Here is a 17,491-nt window from a genome sequence, read left to right on the forward strand (position 1 = left end):
TGTTTGCATTCATTTTTGTATGTCTGTAAAACACTAAGTAGGTAATGGTAAGCAACTATTGTCATTATTAAAACATACTGTTTTTGTCTTAGTGTGCATGGAATTGATGTTTTGGCAGATTCAGGCATGAATGCTCCCACCACTGCTGATTGCTCTTCTGCCTCTGCTGTGAAAGCCCACTGTGCTGCTGGGAATGAAGACTGCTTGTGCATGTCTGAGTGTGGGTTTCATGATGCAGAAGATAAAATGCCTGCTAAAACTCAATTGTCTAGTTTCCTGTCCTGCAGCTATAGACACTCTTTTACCCTTTGGACAACAGCACCACTCGCAAAAACCTCCATCTAAATAAATTTAACTTTACCTGATGCATCTTAAGCCTTGCCCCAGAACAAATGTCTCAAATGATGGCATTTTTCTTTTTCAAATCTTTTTAATTCAGCTTAATCCGTGACAGCAAACTCATACTCACTCACTCTGAGGAGAGTGTGCTTCCATAAACAGACAAAGAGCTCAACAGCCCTGTTTTGTCATTGCAAACACCTTTCTTCTCTCCTCACCTGTCTTTTTTTGTTAACAAACCTGGTGAAATGTTCCCTCCGCTTGACAAATCAAGCCTTCGCTTCTGCCATCTGTCCTAAAAAAAAAGGCATATTATTGGTGGAAGCGTGCTGGATTTTTATATTTCTCTGTGAATCAGTAGGAAGAAATGAACATGCAGTCCCTGATCACAGCCATATCAGGAGACAAGGTTATTACAAGAAATGGATCAAGGTGAAATATGTCTTATTATGTCTTATAATTTGTCTTATTTTCCCCATCTGTGCTAATATTAGATATTCTGATGGTTACAAGGAAACTCGGATGACTTGGTTTGTGCCTAGAAGACACTTCCAGTCTCCATTTATGCTCCATTCATCTTTCCTCTCTCTGAGGCTTCAGCAATGTGCGGCTCACACGGCCAGTGTGAAGACTGTAACCTGAAGACCCAATCTATCTAAAACAGCCCTAACAAAAATGTAGCTCCAATGCCGTTCTCCATTGGCATTGATTTAGTTGTTGTTGCTTTTAAATCGGAAATAAAATGGTCGACACTAGGTGACGTGAATACTGGGGTTCCTTTTGTGTATGGGCAATTCCAGCATTATGGATATGACATTTTCATTGAAAATGTGAAATGTAACTTCATATATAAAGTACTCATTACCAGTATATCAAACATTTTTTATGTATAATCATAGTCCCCTGAAGATAGAGTCCAGACATCAGAAAATGTTCAGTCTGGAGAAGTATTTTTCCAGTTGAGATCGAGAAATGAGCTTGCGTTACAGAAGTGACAAAAATGGACACAAGCTTTTGGGAGACCACACAAGTTTTCTTTTTTTTTTTTTTTTGATTTTTCCCCTTTTTCACCCAATTTGGAATGCCCAATTCCCAGTGAGCTCTAAGTCCTTGTGGCGGTGTAGTGATTCGCCTCAATCCAGGTGGCGGAAGACGAATCTCAGTTGCCTCTGCTTCTGAGACCATCAACCTGCGCATCTTATCATGTGGCTTGTTGAGCATGTTGCCATGGAGACATAGTGCCTGTGGAGGCTTCACGCCATCCACCGTGGCATCCACGCTCAACTCATCATGCGCCCCACCGAGAACAAACCACATTATAGCGACCACAAGGAGGTTACCCCATGTGAATCTACCCTCCCTAGCAACCGGGCCAATTTGGTTGCTTAGGAGACCTGGCTGGAGTCACTGAGCATGCCCTGGGATTCGAACTAGTGAACTAACGAACTCCAGGGGTGGTAGCCAGCGTATTTTACCACTGAGCTACCCAGGCCCCAGGAGACTGCACACTTTGTAAAAACACTGCGAATTGAAATGTACAATCCAAAAATAATACTAGCCACAGAATGTAGAAGGGTTGGCACTCATAAGAACATATTTATTCTTGCATCCTCTTAAATCCTATTTATTTTTTATTCATTATCATTTTCACATAAATGGGGGAAAAACCAGCGTTACAGACATGACATCTCTTCGTTACGGACGTGACAGTTGTGAAAGCAGCACTTACATCATGAGGGAAAACTTTGACCTCTGAGGCATATTATATTATGTTATAATAAACCTTCAAGGCTGCATGATGAATTGAAATAAGATTGAAATCGGCATTTTTCCATGGTATGGTTGACATTTTCGTGGAATTGCCCAACGTGCGAATGCAAGAGGGAAAATTCTTCTCGAGTGAGCAGTTCCTATTAAGAATTCTCATCTAGAAAGGGAAAGGGGCTTATGTAGTGTTTTACATTTTGTAGCTGCTCACATTCAAGAAGTGAGATTTATCTTTCAGCCTCAGGGTGTTTTCACATTTGGTTTCAGGGGTCTAAGCACAGTTTGCGGTATTTTTGACACATATCTGAACACTCCAAACAATCTCAAGATCCATTTAAAGTGAACCGAACCAAGACCTCGGGAGGGGGTCTGAGTACGGATCACTTGCATGTGGTTCAGTTTATCAACAACATGCATTGTGAAAAGTTATTTGAAATAACCGTGATTATTGTGCACTTCAAATTCCAATCACATTTTAATGCCCAAATAACGAAATTTTTTGCGAATATATAAATGCCATCAACGGCGCATTTGTGTATCATTCAGTTGAACTCAGTTGAGGTCAACCAAAGCAGCTCCTGTCCGGAAGAGCACATGAAGTTCTTATGCATGCTCCGTCAGCAGAGGCTTGTGCCAAACTCCTGCGGAAATATAAACAAACAAATATGAACTTTGATAGTAAGTGGAAAGCGCTCCGGCTTCACTTTAAATGATCGTGTAATGGAAAATGTTCATGGTCATAGCAGGTTCATACACACAGTGTTAACGATGCACAGTGACACAGAGGAGGAGGCACCTGCTTACTCTATTTCTGTGGAGCAAGGGTCATCAACAGGGGGTCCACGACCCCTAGGGGGTCCACGGTGGTGCTGCAGGGGGTCCGCGAATTACTGTTTGATCCACCACCGGCACTCGTAATAATCACTCGCATGCGAGTGAGAGACAGTACCGCCGCTCCCTATATGCATTTTACGCAGTCTGTGTAGGGCACCAACTCCCTAGGGGGCACCAGAAACTTCACCGGCTGCCCTTACGTGCATGTTATATGTTATTCAAGGACCCGGTAGTAGTCGCGGAACAAAAACGATCACCTCGCACGTCCCTGGCGAAGGAGGAGTATGTATTTTAGTCCATACACATTCTGAAGCCCCTCGAACCTACATGTCAAATCTTCCTCTTGCAGTAATCTTTCCTTATATTCGTGCATCCCGTTTTATTTTTTTATGAACTAAATGGAACGCCGAACATGACGAAATTAGCCTATCACCCATGCTCATTATGAGCCGCTCATTAAGCAACGCATATCATGTTAAGCAGCGCTGCAGTAGAGGGTTGCATAAGTAAACGCGTCTGCTGTGCATTTTTCACGGTGTGCGAATGTCAGCCTACAGTTTCTTGTATTATTAGTTTCTTTTTGCTTTCAGAACAATAGCTTATACTTACTTAATATACAGTATAGACCTATGTACTGTATATGTAATATGTCTAAATATTTAGTTACCACTGAGATTATCAAGCTGCCATAGGCTACACTGACGGTGACTGTCAAATCAACATAATTAAAGGTGCATACAGTCATTTTGTCCTCATTACAACGTTTTCCTCCTACAGAAATTAACTGTAATTTTGAAACGTATGTATAAAATCGATCACTAACATGAGATGAAGACTCCAGGTATAGGCCTATCAGTAACCTTATAAAGGTTTTTTTATTCTGCATGGACAGTCTGTCTTTCTGTTTGTCTGTCTGTTTATCTGTCTATTTTTATTTTATTTTTAGGGGGTGTGGCACAGTGATTAAAAAGGAAAATTAAAAATAGCACTTCATGTCAAAAACATTGCAGACCTCTGCTATACTTAATTTTATGATTATTTTAATGGCTTTGCAATGTAAACATCATAAAATATGTATATACAATATTATGGTACCATACACATTTTTATAGGCATAAAATGCAACACTCAATTTTCAGACAATATGCAACGGGGGTTCCTGCTCCGTCTCTCTACATACAAAGGGGTCCTTGGCCTGAATATTGTTTAAGACCCCTGCTGTGAAGTGTTAAAATGATGAAACAAAATCTCAAAGGTATTGCTTCATGAGAAATAAAGGCTTGTGGGTTTAATCAAAGAGCATTAAAATAAATTGTGAATGTAAAGAAATTAGGACAGAAATATTTTACTATTGCATAATATAATATAATATTATACAGTATAATATAAATATAATATATATATATAGAGAGAGAGAGAGAGAGAGAGAGAGAGTTCCAAAAACAACAGTGTAATTGTAAAATTGGCCAAAACTCTAGTTCACCAAAAAGAGAGACATATTTTAAGTATTTAGAAATATTTTGATATTTAAAACATTATATTTCATGTCATTCATAAGTTTTTAAAGCCTCCAAATGATATATCACTATTTTATTATTTGATTTATATATTTCAAGTAAAATATGTAAAAAAATGACTTCTTAAGTTGTATGAACCACACATGCACCTTAAGAAATATGACAATTTATATGACAATTAATTGTGGAAGCCCTAAAACAGACAATTAATCGTCATAATCCCAATTATTTGTTTGACAATTAATCGTCAGCCAAATTTCAGTATCGTGACGGCCCTGGTTGTTTGTTATTTGTCAACTAACTACTTAATACTAGACTTAATAAAATAAATTATAGATGCCTTCAGGTCTAAAATACTTTCATCCTTCTCTGTGGGACAGGTTTTCTTCAAGTAAGCTCTCTTAAAGAAACTGAAGCATCAGTTTTGATTTTCTCTTGGTGTAGTTTGCCTTGATTAAACATTGCTTTCAAAGAGAAGACAACGCTTCTCTGAATGCTAAGAGTGTTCTTGAGAATTTAAAGACTTTGGACAGATGTCAGCAGCTAGAAACATAGTGCTCAGACATGGCCTTATTGTACGGATATTATGTTTGTAATAAACTTTTGGTAAACTTTCCGCTGCTTTGCTGAGCCACAAAGATACACATTTATATCTTTATAATATTTATATGTTTTATTTATATATTAATTTAAAGATTCAGGGACTGATGCACTCAAGATTTAATAAAGTCTTTGATATATCAGGTTAGAGCTGAATACACTCACCTGCATTGATTGCACAGGCCTATAATGTAGATTTAAACAGACTCGTTCGTGTCTTAGAGATATTGAATTTTTGAATAGCAAGACCTAGATGCATATAAAATGCTTGATATGTTTTTGATGAAAGTAAAATGAGAGCTCAGTGTAGAATATTGTGATACTGTCTGGCAGACCGTAATGTTCAATGAGGCGAAGCAAAAGTTCAAGATTTAAATGCAGCTTTTAATGAAGGTACGCAAAGCAAAATCAGGAATCATTAGAAATCAAGAAAACAAACATTACAACCATAAATGGAAAACAGCTGACAAAGAACACAGGAAAACCAAGGGATTAAATACACAAGGGGCCAATGATGAAGCAAGGAACACCTGGGACTAATAATCACAAGAACCAATGAAACAACAGACAATGACAAGAACTACAAAACCCATAATCAAAACACAAGACAGGCAGGGAACAATAAACATACATGGTGACCCCTGGTGGTCACCAGGGTAATCGTGACAGAGCCCCCCATCTAAAATTTCTTGGGAGGAGCAGGAGGTAGAAGCCCAGGGGGCAGAGCCGCAGGAGGCTGAGGCTCAGGGGGCGGAGCCGCAGTAGTCTCAGGGAATGGAGTCCCAGGAGGCGGAGGCTCAGAAGACCAAGGAGACCAGGGCTGATCAGGCTGATGGCCCGGAGACCAAGGAGGCCAGGGCAGATGGCCAGGAGACCAGAGCAGATCAAACAGATGGCCAGGAGACCAGAGCAGATCAGGCAGACGGCCAGGAGACCAAGGCAGATCAGGCAGAACAGCAGGAGGTGGAGGCTTGGAGGGCGGAGCCATGGAAGGCACGGAGGGCAGAGCGATGGAAGGCTGGGAGGGCAGAACCGTGAAAGGCTCAGAGGGCTGAGAGTTCAGAGCTGCTGGGGATTCAGAGAGCTCAGAGTTCAGAGCAGCTGGGGGCTCAGAGAGCAAGGCACTAGGGAGACTCAGAGAGCAAGGCACTAGGGAGACTCAGAGAGCTTGTGGCCGATTTTCATAGAACTTGGTACACAGCCTCATTCTGACACTGTCTACAAATATCTCAAGTTTTGTAATGGTCGGGAATTCAGATTTTATGTTATTAGCTGCTGAAATTTGATTGGCTGATGGTGGCCATGTTTTTTATATGTCCGACTGATATTGTAGAATATGTTAGCCTTTGGCCCCTACAAGATGCATACCAATTTTCAACTTCATTGATCTTACGGTTGCGGAGTTTTGCGTGCATCCTCAGAATGTCCTGTTGTCTATGTATATCAAGTTTCGTAACATATGGCCTTTTCATTTGGTAGATATTGGTCAATACATAAAAAATGGACGACGCCTGACCAATTCATTGGCTTATATCTTTGTAACACTTTTTGTAACAAAATTTTGTAACAAAATTCTTTTGATAGCTTTTTGTCAGGAGGGTCCATAGTAGACAAACACCGATTTTCGTGCAAAAATGAACATAAGGAGTTCGAAAAAGTGGGTTTTTCGAATTATGCAAATTAGCACGACAATTTTCATTATGGAAATTATATCGGAGATATATGTTTTGTTTGTCAAGGAATCCAACGATGTTAAGACACTTGAGTGTGTGACAAACGGTTTAGGAATCACTATAGCGCCACCTTGAGGCCGATCAGGCCCAAACTTTGATACGCTGTAGTACTACCTTCCCTCAAAGTTTCAGCTCTCTACGACTTACGGTTTGGTCTGCACGATCAGTTTTAGGGCAGAATAATAAAAATAATAATAATAAATATAGCCGCAAGTGGCAATCATCGGGGTCCAAGCACATGTGAAGAAATAACCAAAATAATCAGAATTGACAGAAATGATCCAGTGGATGACAAATAATACAAATTGACAGAATAGATCCTGCCTAAACTAAATTTGTTGAAAATTAGGAAAAATGTGATTTGTTATTTGGTTGCTAGTGTAACCCCAAATGGTAACTAGACAGTTGCCAGAGTGATAATCAAAAGGCTCCTTGCTACCCTGAGACAAATTAACGAAACTGAAAGTCTCTACGGTTCTGGTGCAGAGATATGTGATTTGTTACTTGGTTGCTAGGGTAACCCCATATGGTTGCTAGGCAGTTACCAAGGTGATACGCCAAAGGCTCCTTCCTACCCTGAGTCAAATGAAAGAAACTGGAAGTGTCTACGATGTTCTAGTGCAGAGATATGTATTTGTCACTTGGTTGCTAGGGTAACCCCAGCTGGTTGCTAGGCAGTTAGCAAGGTGATACTCAAAAGGCTCCTTGCTACACTGAGTCCAGTTAATGAAACCAGACATTTCTATGATATTCTGGTGAAAAGATATGTGTCTTGTTACTTAGTTGCTGGGGTAACAGCATCTGGTTGCTAAGTAGCTACCAAGGTGATACTCAAAAGCCTCCTTGCTACCCTGAGACAAATGAATGAAACCAGATGTCGCTATGATGTTCTGGTGCAGAGATATGTGATTTGATACTTCGTTGCTAGGGTAACCCCATCTGGTTGCTTGGCAGTTACCAAGGTGATACTCAAAAGGCTCCTTGCTACCCTGTGACAAATGAATGAAACCAGAAGTCTCTACGACATTCTGATCCTGAGATGCATATCTAAGCATTTTGAATGGAAGTCAATGGGGTTTGGTTACTAGGGTGTTATAAATGGTTGCTAGGGCATGGCTAAGTAGTTTCCATGATGATACTTGAAGAATGATTGCTCACCCAAGTAAAACAAGCCAACTGTCATTTCTCTAGGACATTCTGATCCAAAGACATCACTCTCAGCCTTTTTGAATGGAAGTCAATGATGACCAGAGAGATTCTTATTGGCTAATTACTAACCTGACTCAAAAGATCCAATCTCCAAGTGTCTACAAAATTCTGTTCTGAAGATACCCTTCTGAGCCATTTTGAATGGAAGTCTATGGGGGTGGTTGCTAGGGCCATTTCCAAGATGATACTTAAAGACTGATTGGTAGCCCGAGTGAAATGAGCCCAACCCTATGTCTCTACAAAATTCTGATTGGGAGATATGATCCCACAAATTTCATTGTCTTGTCATAGTAGGAAACAATTGTTTTCATGGGCAAGGGCCTTGCCATAGTATGCCTATGGGGCACTTTTGGGCTGGTTTTAAGGCAGCATTTTACAGTTTTCAGACGCAGCCATGTAGAAATTACGCATGACAGAAATGGGGATAGTGGAAAAATAAACACATACTATAATTCCAGACATATGTAAACATATCCCTAGAACAATGTGACAGTTAATCATGTCTGGCAACTTGACAAATATTTTTTCAATATTTTTAGGATATGTAAAAATTAAGGTGACATTTGATTATCTATAATCTAGAATCATTTTGGAAATCACAGATTTATTTGCAAACTAATATTATAAAAGTCAGAAGACATTGTCAGTGTACCACGTTGCTTCAAATAAATTTATATGCATTCATACACCTATGAAAGCCTTAGACTTAAAATGATTTCTTATCCTGTGGCTCCCTCTGGTGGACAAAAAATAGTATTACAGCTTTCATTGGTCAGATAAATGGCTGATTATTCAAAATTTGCTGTTAGCCCCCCGTTCATTATAAATCCATGAAATTTAGCATGATTCCTCAGAATGTCCTGTTTTCCATATTTACACAGTTTTGTGAAGTTTGGCATTTGTGCACACAAGATACAGGAATATTAGTCATAATGGGCCACACTAGTCAAATATATCGGATTGTACCTTCTAGACGATCTAATGGATCAAAATTCTTTTGATTATTTTTTGCCTGCATGGTCTAGCGCTGACCTGGGCCAAGTTTGGTGAAGATCTGATTAATACCTTAAGAGGAGCTCAAAAAGGTAGGGTTTTCAGGAAATTAAAATGGCAGAAACATTTTATAAAATGAAATAAAACTGAGATATACATTTTGTAGGACTTGACGCAAGGATTTACAGGTAAAAAGCATTTTGATTTTAATGTGCTCGGATACAAAGTAATTAGCAAAAATGTAAATGTTTTTGTTATAGTGCCACCTTGTGGCCGATTCTCACAAAACTTGGTACCCAGCCTCATTTTGACAGTGTGTATGAACATCTCAAGTTTCGTAATGGCCAGCCATTCAGATTTGATGTTATTAGCTGCTGAAATTTGATTGGCTGCTGGCGGCCATGTTTTTAAACATTTGCGACTGTGCTCATATACCTTGATGGCACCTTAGACAAAGACAGTGCATGCAGAATTTCAGAAAAAAAATAATAATAAGAAGAAAAATAATAAGAAAATCGGAAAAAATACAATAGGGTTCCTGCACCTTCGGTGCTTGGACCCTTAAAAATCCTGACGAATACAAAAGGGTTTCAGCCCTTCGGGATTGAACCCCTAAAAAATCCATAATCAAAACACAGGCAGGCAGGGAACAATAAACATACATGTTGACCCCTAGTGGTCACCAAGGTAATCTTGACAAAGACATGCTCTTCCTTCTGAATTGAGGGCCAAAATAGCGAGTCATCGTTAACCTTAAAGAGGTGCAATTTGAGATTGTACAACTTCTGTTTAGAGACCAAGATTGATCCTAACTCTCCATTCATCAACAAGGGGTTTTATTAAAATAGCAACCAGAGCTTTTTGTAGTCTACTGCGCTGTCTGCTGAGGAGTATTCTTGAACACAGGCTTTTGTACTTCAAATAGAGCGGGAGTGTAGTACAACAAGCTACTTGTCTCATTGGGACACAAGTTATGCAAGGACAATATATTAATTATTTACTTAATAAAAATATTTATTATATGGTAAAATGCACAGCCTCAATGGATCGACTTGGTCTGCACTTCCCCACAAAGGCAAAACGCTGTAACTCTGACAACAAGGATTTTTGGTTGTAGAGTGGAATATGTAGTTAATGCAATTTTAAAAAAAAAATTTTTTTTGAGCATTTGAGCCAAACTTGTCTATCACAGGACAGACTATGGTCTAGGAGACCAATTTTTTTGTCATACTTTAACTCAGTTTTGACTAAATGTGTAGTTGCCTTTACATTGCAGTGTGTGTCTCTATGTTGAACTTGATGCGGTACTGTGATTCGTGGCATCAAACTACCAACCTTTTGACCATAAGCCCGGTTTTGCAATCTCAATGCCAACACCACCCCATAAGAAGCAGGAAAGAAAGATATGTTATGTTCCTGTCTATGAGAAACCAAATGCCTTCATGACATCTTTGTTGAGAAACATCTAAGCTGATGTTCTTCCGTCTTCCTACTCAATTGGCTTTTCAGCAGTTCCCAACAACACTGACACTGACATTGACAATCTTTTAGCCTCCAGACCAAAACTTGTGCAACCGCTCATTAGCCACTGAAATGTTTTTCAATGGAAGAAATTAGACAAAAGAGGATGTTTATCTGTCTTCCATCTGCCAGCCTTTAATCTTGTTAGTGCCATATGCAGTGGGACAGGCACCTTGCTCCTTGGATGAAAAAAATACCATCCAGTCTCACAGTTTTCCCCTGCCTTATCCTTTTTTTGTTGTCAGGATAGAGAGCCTTAGATGTACAGGTTCTTATTTCAGCCTTTTTTGTTATCTCTCTTTGTCTTTCATTTTCTTAGCATTTGTTTTTATTTAGAATCTATGAAACCTTTGTTCATAATTTATGCACAATTATCAATGTGCATTACAATTTTTATTTTTATTTTTCAAGTATATCATTAACAATAATAATCATTTTAACATAAAATATGTAAACATTATTTCTTCAAAAGAAAAGAGTCTTCTAAACAAAAACATACAAATTCTCAACTTGTTTTTTTAGTATAGAGGAAGCACAAATGAAATAATTTTTATTAGCTTTATTAATTCTCTTTATTAATGCACTTGATAACATTGCACACAGAGTTTGGTACTATATTTTTTTCTTCAAAGATGTTTTATAATGGAAAAGGTTTCACTGCATTGTGTGTCTCTTCATAGAACTGCGCTGCTCGATGATCATTATTTTTCTCTACATTTTCTTCCACAGATATGGAGAAGCAGGCAGACGGGATGGGGTCCAGTCATAAGAAACACCCTCCCTCATCACTCATCCCCTCTGAGCACAAGGATGATGTTGACAGTCAGGAGGAGGGTTGGGGGGTGAGTAAGCCATATTTTATAACACGATTATTTTATAATATGATCAACACCTTTTTATAACATGATACAATAGCGAAATGTTAATTGCGCCAGACAAATAGCACAGAGTTATGTGAATTAAGCGCAATCTACAATGAGCCTAATATACATTAAAAGGAGGCATTTTTTCAATAGAATGACAAAGGGTGCGTAACATCTCGCTCCCTAGCTCCCTATGTCATGAATAAGAATATCATGAACATGAATTCAGGCACTGTCAAGGGTGTTCATCCACTGAACATTTGGACTTATGGCTCAAATGACTTGAAAGACTTCAGAAGACATGATGACACTTCCGGTAAAAGAACATGGTGAGTAACGATTCTCCCTGGTTTTTATAGTGCATTCTGGGAATTTTTAGGGAGAGAACGTTTCAGTGCAGTGTATTGATTTTGCTGTTTAGACAGCCCTAGAAATGGCTGACTCACTGATTAGTGCACTAACTACTGAACTAGAGAGCTGATTGAGATGCACCCGATGACTAAATGTACTTAAGATGCAGCGTTATTTCAACACTGATTGTACCTGGTTTAACTGAATTGCATGTGGTTAGTGAGTAAGTCGCTGTGTTTTCCAGTGAAATATCGCACCCAAAAGTGGTGCAACTGTTTGGAGAATTTGCCCAATAGTGTTTCAGATAAACACTTTCTTACCTACAATTATTAGGCAATTTAAAGTGGTCATAACATACTCTTTTAAAAAAAAAAAAAATTTTTTTTATTATCTTCCCTGAGGTCTGGTGATAATGTTAGTAAAGTTTTGTTGTTGTTGTTTGCACCAAAACAGTCATAATTTAGAAATATATGATAATTTTTCACCCTGTCTCTGGCCCTCTGTCTGAATCACTGGGTTTTGGCCTTTAACTACCTCCTTAAAACATTATAAAACATAATTTCAGGGTTTACACATCACGCACAACTAACACATTGTGTCCGAATATATTAAACTGTTCACTCAAGCAGCAGCATCATAAACTATCAAACAGTCATGACATTTAAAAAAATTCACAAATTTAACGTTTACTTACGGTTTTGCAATCAGGTCCAGTAGTGTTTTTAAGTGCTCCATCCTTCAATAACAGTTCCTTTGCAAAGCTTGAATTGTATTATGACTGGTTCACAAGCAGTCCACGCTGATATGAGCCAAAAATAACACCACACACACATAGTCCAAAGCACAATGAAACAAGATGAACACACATACGGTATCATCCTACACTGATGCGATCACTGAAAATACATAAAAACAGTCAAAGACATCCATCTAGTGCATGTTTTCATACACCAACAATTAAAAAGTAGTGCAGATGAGCACAAGAACGCATCCAGGATGCATTTGTGCTCAAAACTACAAGAGGCACAGCAGCTGAATGAAACCGAATGGCTTATCCTTTTCAGAGTTGTTAACTGACACCACATCTTTTAAAAGCAGCGCGAGATACATGACAATGGTCAAAGACGTCTGTCTAGTGCATGTTTTTATGCAAAAATAATTCAAAATAGTCCAGAATAGTCCCTTTGATGTTCAGGAATAGTCAGTAGACCACACTAGACCTGTCTGTCCTGCTATGTCTCTCTGTTTACAAACGGAGCGCCAGTGAGCAGGGCCAAGGGTGCAATGATTTAAAGTAGGCATTGATGTTGCTGCTGTAGAGGCATCATGAATTAATTAGACCCTTAGTGATGTAGGGAAGTCACAAAATTAGAGAACGAAGCGTTTTTGCAGCTTGGTTTCAATAAATGCTTTTATTGCATTGGGGATTAAGTTCTGAAATTTAGAGTATGTTTTTATAGTAGAATGACCTTTTATTTGTAAAAATATCAAGGAAAATGTGATTCTTCATGACATGACACCTTTAATAATCAAGTTGCATTTTAAAACAATTGTTTGAATGTGCATGACGCTTCTGCTCACTGAATTTCTTTCTTTGGTGGTTGTTTGAAGTGCAACCTGATTAAGTAGCACTATGTATCTGAATCAGCACTGAGATGATGATTTTTATCATAGTGTGGAAGGCTTTTATGAGCCCTGGAGGAGAACGTGCTATTCAGCCTTTTCTGTAACTCCACATAGACATGGACATGGAAAACAATGAATTATACTTTTTTTTTTCTCTGTGTGTAGCATCTGTGCTTAGTTCATTTAAATCGTCTTCCACTGACACCCTCCTGCAGGATGATTTTAGCTTAGTATGCTAGCTGCCAGATTACTGCCACAGATTTGACATGCTAACTACATAAGCTTGCAATGTTCGGAGATGCAGTTCTATGTCAGGTTAAGCAGAGGATGGCAACAGTACTTATATTTAACAATTTTAATCCAATGTTAATTTCAAAACACAGCACTGTGGTGCCACAATATGCAGCCCCTGAAATGTAATTCAACAATATTTAGGACACCTTTAGCTGAGCTGCTCATTCTAGAAGAGCACATGGCCGGGATATCGACAGTAAGAACAGAGAGTTTCAAAGCTTATTTTGGGAGGAGCAAAAGAGAAGCCTGTGGGGAAGTGGCTGAGACAGCTGAACCCTGAGTATTGAGATTGTTTTATGTAATTTATTTAAGTGGGCAGTGATTTGTCTGTGTGGAATCTATAGTCCTTTATGGTCCCTTGTCTTTCTGTAGTTTATAATGCTCTGTCCTGTTCTGAAGAATGCCCTCAGGGACATTTGTCACCAGTCCTGGATCTACGGGGGTGCTTGAGGGTGCAAAGCACCCTCAAACGAAACTTAGAGCACCCTCAGCAGCAGACCAGGGCAAACAATTGCCCGTGGGTCGATTTATCATGAACGTTTTTTATTAGATCTTTCATTTATCTGGCTTTTGGACCTATTGCGCATCCACAAGCTTTTAATATACTCAGGGTTGCCAGATAATATATGCAACACCCCAGTCAGAGATTTATACTTGCACAAATTGGAAATATTTCGCCTTATGTCATACTTAATTTATGCAATCTGGCAATCATATATGCGAGTGCAAGCGCTTTCTCTCCGCAAAAAACAAACAAATAACAACTTAGCACTCAGTAGTGTGCGGAGGGGACGTGTGAGTTAAACCAAGTGAGAGAGGAATATATTTATACTTTGTGTTATTTGTAAAATGCTGAAGTCCCTCACACCTGTATGTGAATGTTACTCTTGCAGTAATCATTTATCAGTGTCATGCAGCCTGTTTCATTCAGTGGTGTGCTGAATGGGGTGCCAAACACTGACAAGACCCACATCATGACCCATGAGCATGTAAACAGGTCGATAATGTTCTGAGAATAAAAAAAGTAAACGGGTCCACTTTGTGGCCAACATTAAAACATTTTTTTAGAATCTCTTTCCCGAATATTTTATTTTACTTTTGAACCAGACTCCTGATATAGAGTGTTAAATTGACTACTAAATTACCATTGCATTGAAGTATGGTAAAATAATCAATAATAATTGTATTCAGCCTTTATTCAGTTTTACTAACACATGATAGAAAGTATAGCAGCAAAACTTCAAGCAGTCGCACTTCAGAAAATTGTGCATCATTCATTGAGTGCATGTCTGGGCTTAAAAGATACAACTATGCAGAACTTTTTATCTTCTCTGTTCCATATTCTACTTAACGGCTGATGTGGCCCCAGTACCAAAATAATTGCACACCCCTGCTCAATAGAATATGTAAGACTAATACTGTAAATTGGCAAGCAGATTTTCTTGAATACCAGCAAACACGCAAAAATCCTTGCATTTTGTGAATGCACAAAATGCTGCATCAAACTTATAAACGTGTATGATTTTGCAAATCAGTATGTCCTAATCTGCAGGTGCAGAATTTTGCTGTCATTTTCAGCGACAGATCATGGGGGAAAAAAACCCCTGAAGCAATAAATATTTTGTACATTAAAAAGCAAACATTTCTTTACGTTGTTTAAGTAGCATTTAAACATGATTTAATCTATTTAAAAATGTGTAATTATGATACATCTCCACTTTATACAGAGCACCCCCACTATTGTCAGAAGCACCCTCAGTAATTTTGATCTGGAACCGGGCTTGTTTGTCACATTGATTATTACTAGTCTTCTGCTCCTATGATTGATTTTCTAACCAAGATTAATACTACCCCCTCACTGTGTACTGCTGTGTACTGTCTTTGGCCACAAATAAGTCTTGCCATAGCTTTAGTCTTCTAAACCATCAAGCCATTTTTAAATCATTTTTGTTTGTTAGAATTATGATTTCAACTGTGGTATATTTGCTTATCATGTATATTGTGCCATTTGCAGTGTTTTGAAAAATTGTATTTTCCTCTCGCTGCATGAGAACGTTTTAGCAAATTTGTTAAAGTCATTTCAGCACGCCACAGTAGAGAGCCTAACTGGTTTCTGCAAACCTACAGAGGTGGTAATCTCAGTGTCTGATGGGTCTTTGCTGTCTTCTTTCTCCAGGTTCTGGTGGTATAAGTGGTTTGAGTTTGATCTAGCCAGGCTTAGTGGAACTTTTGTTGACAAGCTTACAGAAATCTCGCTTTGAAAAGCTCCTGATACAGACCTAGCTAAGCCCACTGGAATAACACAAAACGAGATGAATCTCACAGTTATGTCTTGGAGTTTGCGAAAGCCCTGGAGTGGAATTTTAGGGTGTGATGCATGTTTCAACAGATATATCCTTAATAAAAAATGTTTAGCTTTCACATCACAAAAAAAAAACAAAAAAAAAAAACATGGCCTTTGGGCATTATTTCAGAACAAAAACAAAAGTAATCTCAAATCACTTCTCGTCAGCATAGCTCAGTGATGAAAACACATTTATAGTTTGGAAAGTCGCATTGTACTCTTGATGCCCCCTGAGGTTTATACACTGGTATAACCAGGTCGTTACAAGACCCAACAAAATACACACACAAACATACCATGCCCAATGTATTGTGCAATGAATTGGTCAAACATCTTAGTCATTGGCCCCATTTCCACCTGGTATTAAGATGCGTTTAGGGTGATCTGATCACATGTGTTCAGGTGAGATACATCGCTTTTACACCAGGTTGTTTAAATGCATCTCCTTTGACAACTTGTCTTCGGATTTGGTGGGGAGGGTCTCTGTTTCATGACGACATACATCAGTCACTATGACAGTGTGTTACTGCATGTTATTAAAGCACAACAAAGTCAGAAAAGACAAAGAAAGTGCAAAAAAAAAAAAAACAAACAAACAAAAAAAAAAACGGTGCACTGTTTCTCGCAGATGCTGTTGAAATGTCATCTAAGCACAGATGCAAAGTGTCAAACAGAATTATCTGTTATTTTACTGTATTACCTGTATTAAAGGAGCTTCATGTGTTCGTGCTTGTCATCCGTGTTTATATCAGACACACTAAAGAAGATCCATGAAGCTGTCGTGATTGTGTATGTATCCGCTTTTTTACATTTTCTGATCGGATGGTTATTGTCTTTTAAAGCTGCTCATAAACGGCAAAGTTTAAAATCTTATTTTAGTGCAGTGGTTGATTGACAGGTGAGGGGTGTCGCTTCACAGCTTCAGGACTCATACAGGATGGATTAGCATTTACACCTCAAATGCGATGTAGAAACATGCATTTTTGACCACATTCATATGTGGTTTTTGTGATCTGATCACCAACCTTTTTAGACCCCGTTTAGACCGGTATTTAGGGCTGACCACATGTGATCGGATCACCCAAAATCCATCTTAATACCAGGTGGAAATGGGGCCATTGTGTGATTATACTAAAAATGGATGCCGCTTGGAAAAAACTGGTGACCCATTTTCACTTCATATATATTCTCATTCAAATGACTGCATGTTAGTTATAAAGATATGAAAGCAAGATCAAAGTACTATTCTGATTTATAGAGCCACTGCATTGCAAGTATGTAGCATCGATATTTAAGGGGAAAAAAACAATCACATTCATTGTAAATAATTTTGATGAACACTACATACACTACCCTTCAAAAGTGTGGAATAACTCAGACTTTTTTATGTTTTTAGGTAGCATCGAACAGTACACACCAAACACTAGTTTTATTTGGAACCTTGAAGATGTTGGCCTTCTAGTCAGAGTTTCAAAGAAAAAGCCTCATCAGACACTGGCA

The 17,491-nt window shown here is 38.6% G+C and overlaps 1 protein-coding gene across 4 annotated transcripts in view; it reads left to right on the forward strand.

Annotated features, from left to right (window-relative positions):
- LOC127452144 (N-acetyl-beta-glucosaminyl-glycoprotein 4-beta-N-acetylgalactosaminyltransferase 1-like) overlaps nucleotides 1–17,491 on the forward strand; it is a 144,094-nt gene that overhangs the window by 39,104 nt on the left and 87,499 nt on the right. For all 4 annotated transcript variants that reach the window (XR_007899207.1, XM_051717382.1, XM_051717391.1 and 1 more), the window contains exon 3: nucleotides 11,243–11,355. Coding sequence is in view for 3 of the 4 variants with exons in the window: in XM_051717382.1 (XP_051573342.1) it covers nucleotides 11,243–11,355 (113 nt within the window). In the remaining variant the exon portion in view is untranslated. The remainder of the gene's footprint in view (nucleotides 1–11,242; nucleotides 11,356–17,491) is intronic.

The sequence above is a fragment of the Myxocyprinus asiaticus genome, chromosome 2 (genome assembly GCF_019703515.2).
Source record: "Myxocyprinus asiaticus isolate MX2 ecotype Aquarium Trade chromosome 2, UBuf_Myxa_2, whole genome shotgun sequence".
Lineage (NCBI taxonomy): Eukaryota > Metazoa > Chordata > Actinopteri > Cypriniformes > Catostomidae > Myxocyprinus > Myxocyprinus asiaticus.